This window comes from Fopius arisanus, unplaced genomic scaffold (assembly GCF_000806365.1).
Source record: "Fopius arisanus strain USDA-PBARC FA_bdor unplaced genomic scaffold, ASM80636v1 scaffold00006, whole genome shotgun sequence".
Classification (NCBI taxonomy): Eukaryota; Metazoa; Arthropoda; class Insecta; order Hymenoptera; family Braconidae; genus Fopius; species Fopius arisanus.
The window spans coordinates 98,889-106,370 of record NW_011887745.1 but is presented as its reverse complement, the minus strand read 5'-3'; the positions used below and the strand labels follow the sequence as shown (position 1 = coordinate 106,370).

Genomic DNA, 7,482 nt, shown 5'->3' with positions numbered 1-7,482 from the left:
TTTCCGAGACTGCAGTCTCTACAAGTCGTCTGTATGCGACGGTAGCTAGAATAATTTATTTATGATAACAAATTATTACGACAATATTTGTTTATTCATTTATTTATTCATTGCAAATGTATCCTGTCAGTCTTGCAATACTGACATTAGAAATACCTTTTTTTTATTTGAAAATACAGAATATTTTTCTATTATTATTTTCCTAAATAAACAATTATTTTTCTTACAGTTGTAACTCAGAAAATATTCCTATGGGTACTTAACCCACTTAACCCACTTAACATTCACAGAAAATACAAATTTTTTCGCCAATTGGGAAATATCCAATATTTCCTTTTTTCAGTGAAAATTCTTTTGTATCATCATTTAAAAAATAGTTGTGCAACTCTTCTTCCTTGAATAGCGACCAATATGCGCTCAAATAAAGAAAATGAATATGAACATCATGATATACTAAAAATTTTTAACAAATTAATATCATTGATGAGAATTTTTTTTAGGCATGGCTAATTGGAAAAAACAGTAAAAAATGCCAACATTTTTTGATAATAGTAGTCATTTGTCGTAAACATGTAATTGAATTTTGAGATTGTTCTAATGTTGATAATAATTATAGTTGGGATTGTACACATCAGAAGGAGTTATTTCAGGGTTGATTGCATGATTTGTGTGGTCATAAAATCCAGGAGAATATTGAAAATAACCGGGATAAAATGTATTATCATATTGACCTTGATAGAGTGTTGGATGAACTGGCTGATGATAATTGGATGATTTCGGGAAGCTCCATGGGTGCTGAGAAGCTTCTGCAGTGTGACACTGTCTTGTAGTCACTGCAGCGTGTTCACTGTGATGATTCTCTTTATTAACTTGATCATCGCCAAGTTTTGCCGTTGTAGTCCTTTCATCTCCATTGCACCCTGCATCAACTAATGGTGCGACTAATTGGCCAGGTACATCTATGGTGGGTTGTTGAGACTCGAGGGGGTGAATTGAAATATTTCCTTTGTCTATAGGAAGTATTTGAGAAATGTTGTTTTCATTTCTTGGACTGCTTATTTCTCCCAAAATGCATGAGTTTGATGATCGATTTTTCGCAATATAATTAGAGTAGTTGATATTTAAAGGTCGTTTCTCAGAAGAATTGTTTGGAGTGGACGTGACCATTTCTTTACCGGATTCGCTCTCTAAGCCAGCGTAGTCAGCAAATAAAATTCCAGAGATTGAGCGATTATTCTTTGAACTTTTTTTCTTTTTTTCCATTACTCCAGATTCATCACTTGGGATGATTGATTTCACCCAATCATGCACCTCTTCAATTTCGGAACTATCAGCTTGGCCCATTTTTTTCATTTTCTCTGAAATCCTCGTCTTCAAGTTCTGGGACGACTGCTCAAACCGATTTTTCACTGGTTCAGTCTTTGTCTTTCTACACATCATTTCACGTTTGCTCACTTTCCTTCTTTTTTCCGATTTCATAACGTCAATGTCAGGGCTCTCATCTGAATTCATGACTGCGGTTGGACTCTTGGTGGCAACTCTCTTTTTAGCCCTTCTCCTCGGCACGGATTTTGTTCTGAAGATCTCCTCCTTTGTGCCTTGATTATCGGCGACACTCTCTTCATCGCGTTCAATTTTCATCGATCCATATTTTTCAGCCATAGCCCCACACATCAAGTTGACTACTCGATTGAAAGGATTTCTCTTCTCCTTTGCCAACCCAATTTTACAATTGAGTCGTATATAACCTGTGAAGTAAATTCAACAATCAATTTAAATGCAATTTTCATTTCATAATCTAATAAAAACGCATTTACTTTGAACAGCGTTGTACAATGCGGGAGGTATTCCGGGCTTTTCCCCCGTTCCTGCAGCGGTCATAGAAGCGAGCTCAGATTCTCCAATCAGCCACTTCAGAATTCTTCTCAGTAGCTCCTTCCAATCGTGCCCATAAGCTTTCAGCAAATCATTTAGATCTCCTCCATCCACCCATACATTTGATTTCGGAATGAGCTGTACTTTTCCGAATGCTGGAATCTCCCACGCGTACTTCTTTCGCTGTCCTGTATTTTTTTTCATCTGATGAACTTTGAGGTGGGCGACACAATGCTCAAGTGCTGTAATTACTTCAGGCGTAATAATATCTGGAAAAAATGGTTGAAACTTTTTTTATCGTTTTTTATTTTTATTTTTTCAATTCTCTTACTCGATTGATACCGATTCTCACCTTGGATTGATGCGCAGAATTCGCATGGCCTAGAATCCACATCTACTAATTTCTCCAACGGATCCTCTTTCTCCTCATTCTCAGACCTGTCCAGCCCCAATTCATCCTCACTTTTTATCTGTTCATCATGTGGTTTTTTTGTTTTTTTTATAGATTCGTCACATTTATATTTGCGCATCAACCTGATTGTGTCAGCCTTGGTGGTAACCTTTTGATCAGTGTCTTTCGACTTAATAAGGAATTTATTGTATTTCAAAATATTTTTCTGCTTAGCTTCCTCAATATTTTTGCGTCCTTTCGCCAAAGCTCTTTTTTTAGCCATATTTTTTTCTCGTTGTTTCTCAATTTTTATGCCTGGTTCAATCACTTCTTCAGTATGCCAGTCGTACTCCAGTTCTTGCAAATATTTTCGTTGTTCTGCGGATGATTTTTTTGTTGGAAAAAAATTTTAATAATTTCAGACGGAGGAAAAAAAATACTTTAATCAAATTCGTTTACTTTGTGTGCATAAATATTCGGTTTGCTAATTCAATAAAAGTATTTAGGTTATTATTTCTTTTCGAGTATTATTCATAATTTCGACTGTGAACAAGGGTGACAAAAAAGGTAGAGAAACATGATGATTTACTTACGACTGAAGGTTATGATCTTGGCAATATGCTGATGTTCTCCCCATTGTACTAGCACGTGCTCGCCTTTCTTCAGCGGTTTTTTTGTGCCCGATAACTGGCAAATGTTTTTTTCATCTATTGTGGCGATAGTTCGGTCCTCCGAAAAATACCCAAGAAAAAACATTTTTCTTGTTTATATGCACAACCGTTATTGCCTGGCGTGGGTTTTTCTACCCACGAATAATAATCGATAATAATAATTATTCGTCTGAATTGCAGTATTTATATTTTCCACAGAATACACTGATCACTTTGTAATTATAATACCACTTAATTTTGGATCTGTATTTCAACACTTTCACTCGGTTTATGTACGCAAAACTAGAATTTATACATAAAAGAAAATTCACCGTGGCGTCGAGTATCGCGTGGCTTAGCGTCATGGAACACCAGCACGTTACGACGAGCCGGCCGGTGGGGGCCGGATGTTAATTTTTTCGGCGGAAAAATTTGGCAGAGCACTTTAATATAAATATTTATCTCACAACTAATAAATAGTAGTCACCGAATAGATTTGCACTGTTTGGATTGCTCAGAAGTCTTTAGAAACTGATAATCACAATTTATCATTAATAAAATACATGCGCGAACGGCTGGAAGCAGCGCAGAAGACATTCACAGGTGTCGCTTCTGGAGGTTTTCCACGTGCATGTATGCCTGTGTATATGTATGTGTGTGTATGTGTATATGTGCACACATCTAACTCTTATCATGCTTCAATTTGTAAAGATGCCCTCCAAAAAGATTGCTCCTCGTCCCATACTTTTTAGAGATTATTCACGACGTAGTCAATTGCGACTATCTCAGAAATTACGAAAATTTAGACTCGAAAAAGTTCCACAATTTAACCCCAGAGATATACCCGATAACATTGTCACTGAAAGGTAAGTAGTTGTTGATATAAAAATATTATAAACCAATATTGCAGGTTAGAGACTATTTATTTCATTTCAATCTTTTTTCCAGGCAAATTTCGAATTACGAGACAGTCTCACGAATTGCAGATGATTGTAATGACACAGAATCTGATTCTTCTCACCACGTGAGGAGTATGGACAATTCAAATAGTGAAGAAAATTTGTCTGACGATGGTAATTATCTGACATTAATAGCGTTTTTCTTGCATTATTGCTCGAGTCAGAGATTTTGTGGCGTTTCTTAGCAACCAAAATATTGTGTTTACTGTCTCAATTTTTTATTCAGCCAGTAAAACAAATGATAATCAATGATGACATTTTCATCCGGTTCACCGACTGAATCAAAAAATTAAGAAACACGAAAAATATTGCGATTACTGCGAGACAATACATAATTAGTGACTCTGCCTATTAGTTTCTTTATTTATGATGATAAAAACATTTGGTTATGACTCTACAGTAAAAATTTTTTATTTCATGGAAAATAGGCAGTTAATAAAAATAAATAAACCGCCGGAACGAAGGAGCCTAAGTGCAAGAAAAAACCAGGAGCATGTCCACTCCTATTTGTAAAATTTTCCAAGTTTCAAAAAAAGTTTTTGATCGATTCGTTCTAAAATTGCTTTATTGAATGAATGAAAAATGTACAAAAATGTTCGGTCTGAAAAAAATTACATCCTGCTGAATCTTTTCTTAAAATAAATATACTGTGCCTATGACATTCAATGTTCAAGAAGAAATTCATCGATTTCATCGTGTAAATATTAATTTTGTAATTCATAATGATACAACCCAAAAAATGTTGTTCATTTGTATTTTTAATTTTCACGATAAAGGAAATAGAGTGTTTTTTTAAGGGAACTCTTAAGTGAAAATCGAATTTATGGCAAAAAGAAGGCAGCATAATCCTATGAAGATTTTTTGTACTACTTTTCTTGCTATTTTTATTAGCTCAACGTTTGATGATCATTTACTCTAGGTGAAACAGAAGAAGATACACCAAGTCATGATAACCTTCGCAACGAAGAGGAGCAATGGTTCTCTAGTGATGAAGGTGAAGAAGAAGATTTTTCTGAGGATGGTAGTGAGGAGACCTACGACGAAGATGACATCGAAGACCAGGAAGAGGAAGATCCCCTTCTGTACCCCGGGGCACGACTTACAGTTGGTGACAGCTTACTAGCAGTTTTAACATTATTTCTCCGTCATTCATTTTCTGCAGCCTGTTTAGTTGATATTTTACACCTTATCGAATTAGTCTGTATCACACCAAATAAGTGCAAAAAGACTTTTTATAAATTTAAACAATATTTCGTCAAGGCTTACCCACCATTGAAGAGACGATTCTATTGTGCCAGGTGTTTTGAAGTACTCAAAACCGATAAAACTCAGTGTGGAAACTGTTTAGAAGAAACTCAGGTAGCTTATTTTATAGAAATATCACTAATTAGTCAACTCCAGATATTATACCGGCGATCAGATTTTGTTAATCATTTGCAGTATCGATTTACTAAAACAAAAATCAATGACGAATTCTATGAAGACATTTATGATGGAAAAGTCTACCGAGAACTTTGCCAGCCAGGTAGCATTTTATGCAATCCAAACAACATTTCCTTCATGTGGAATACTGATGGTGTGTCTTTATTTAAATCGTCAAAGTTTTCAGTTTGGCCATTTTTCTTAAGTATTAACGAGCTACCTTACGATCAACGAACCAAAAAAGAGAATTTGCTTTTAGCAGGCTTATGGTTTGGTCCAAATAAACCTTTGCCACAGTTATTTCTGCAATTCATATCCGAAGAAATTGAAATTTTGAGGAATGGAGTCGATTTTTATGTCTCAGGACTTGATGATCCTGTTAGAGTCCAAGGTGCAGTAATATGCGGTACCTGTGATGCACCAGCAAAAGCTTTATTTTTAAATATGAAGCAGTACAATGGCGAATGGGGCTGCCAAAAATGTGAGGCTCGATCACAGCAATACGAAGATAATAATGTTCGTGTTTATCCATTTATTGGAAATCTAATAGAACGTACTCAGGAAGAGACTGATCGCCTCGCTGCGCAGGCAGTGGATTCTGGAAAAGCTCCGAAAGGGGTAAAAGGACCCAGCGCAATATCGGCTTTGTCATCAAATTATATCCGTAGTACTGCCATAGATATTATGCATTGTGTTTTTCTCGGTGTTATTAAAGACCTCCTTACCTTATGGTTCTCACCAAAGTACAGAAGCAAACCTTGGTCTCTTTTCCAGTTTAAAAAAATTGTGGACGATAAAGTCTGTGCAATGACACCCCCTACTTTTGTATCTCGATTACCTCGTGCGATTTCAGAAAATTTAAGTTATCTGAAGGCCTCAGAATTGAAAAATTGGTTTCACTATTACTCCCTTCCCATTTTAGAATCAATTATGTCACCTGTATATTTAGAGCATTATCAACTATTCGTTAATGCAATATATTTATTGAGTTTGAATAGTGTTTCAGGGGATATGGTAAACCTTGCAGATAAATTCATTTTTGAGTTTGTTTTGAGATTTTCGGATTTATATGACCTTAGATTTATGTGCTCCAATTTACACCTCACTCGACACTTGCCAGGAGTAGTTCTAGATTTTGGACCGCTCTGGGTTACTTCGTGTTTTGCTTTTGAACATGTCAATGGCCAATTGAAAACTCTTATCAGAGGAACACGATTTGCAGGTTTACAAATTTCAACGGGTCTATCATACTTCATGGCTCTACCTGAACTAAAAGAACAATTACAACCCGCAAGTGATATTCGCAAATTTTGTGATCGTTTAAGTAGACCAGAAAAAAAATATAAATCTCACGAGATCGCTCCCAAATTACATATTGTAGGTATAATAAAGAGAACACTGCATCTATCAGGGACTATCATTGAAGCTATGGTGTCTGCAGATTTCATAGCCTCCAATCTTAGTATATTTTATCGACTATGGAAAAACAAATCATTGTATATTTCGACAATGTACAAGCGCTGTAAAAAGACAGATTCATCTTGTGTTCGATATAATTCTAATGGTCGAATTGAGTTCGGAATTATCAAGTGTTTCATGAGAGTTTCGAATTGCAATTGCAAGAGTTATTGCAGTAGTGATCAGTGCGATTCACAGTACTGTGCTATTATTGAAAAATGCATTACTCTTCCACGATTCAATTCCAGTCTAAATGATGATTCTTTGAATTCCGATTTCAATTACTCAGGAGTCTATGAATGTACACTTACTGATAATTTAATTGCCGTGAACATCAATGAAATTTCACATATCTGTTTTTTTCTGAAAATTTCGAAGAAACAGCACTACATTGTTGATCCCACGAATACAATTGAAGTGGAATAATAAATATTCGACAACGAATTAAATTAAAAATGTTAATAAAATATACTTTCTAATAAAAATTGATCATGAATTTGGTTTTTTATTTCATTAATAGACAGTAGAGGATTATTTTTTTTATTAATTTTCTTTTTTGATCATCGAATACAAAAATATTCCAAGTTTCAATCTTTTAAATAGAGAGTCAAATATCGGGAGAGTCAAATAGCGACTCAGATCTCTCCACCTAAAACTCATCGAGACGCGAACGCACATCATAAGCCTTGCCAGAGACCCGCAGAGACTACTTATGATCTCGACCGGT

General features: G+C 35.4%; 2 protein-coding genes across 2 annotated transcripts; one reads left to right on the top strand and one right to left on the bottom strand.

Annotated features, from left to right (window-relative positions):
- Positions 1-484: 484 nt before the first annotated feature.
- On the bottom strand, positions 485-3,254 carry LOC105273566 (uncharacterized). The gene is made up of 4 exons (XM_011316070.1): positions 2,860-3,254; positions 2,228-2,644; positions 1,818-2,144; positions 485-1,748 (listed from the first exon to the last, which is right to left on the bottom strand). Exons 1-4 carry the CDS (start codon positions 3,020-3,022, stop codon positions 595-597), a joined length of 2,061 nt encoding a protein of 686 aa, XP_011314372.1. The 5' UTR covers positions 3,023-3,254; the 3' UTR covers positions 485-594.
- A 373-nt stretch (positions 3,255-3,627) lies between these two features.
- On the top strand, positions 3,628-7,187 carry LOC105273744 (uncharacterized). The gene is made up of 3 exons (XM_011316351.1): positions 3,628-3,782; positions 3,865-3,989; positions 4,795-7,187. Exons 1-3 carry the CDS (start codon positions 3,628-3,630, stop codon positions 7,179-7,181), a joined length of 2,667 nt encoding a protein of 888 aa, XP_011314653.1. The 3' UTR covers positions 7,182-7,187.
- The last annotated feature ends 295 nt before the right edge of the window (positions 7,188-7,482 follow it).

Coding starts and splice junctions, on each gene's coding strand:
- LOC105273566 (XM_011316070.1), bottom strand. CDS start 3,022: ATGTTTTTTCTTGGGTATTTTTCGGAGGACCGAACTATCGCCACAATA. Junction 2,645..2,859: donor CAAGATCATAACCTTCAGTC/GTAAGTAAATCA, acceptor AATCATCCGCAG/AACAACGAAAATATTTGCAA. Junction 2,145..2,227: donor ATTCTGCGCATCAATCCAAG/GTGAGAATCGGT, acceptor CATTTTTTCCAG/ATATTATTACGCCTGAAGTA.
- LOC105273744 (XM_011316351.1), top strand. CDS start 3,628: ATGCCCTCCAAAAAGATTGCTCCTCGTCCCATACTTTTTAGAGATTAT. Junction 3,783..3,864: donor GATAACATTGTCACTGAAAG/GTAAGTAGTTGT, acceptor TCTTTTTTCCAG/GCAAATTTCGAATTACGAGA. Junction 3,990..4,794: donor AGAAAATTTGTCTGACGATG/GTAATTATCTGA, acceptor CATTTACTCTAG/GTGAAACAGAAGAAGATACA.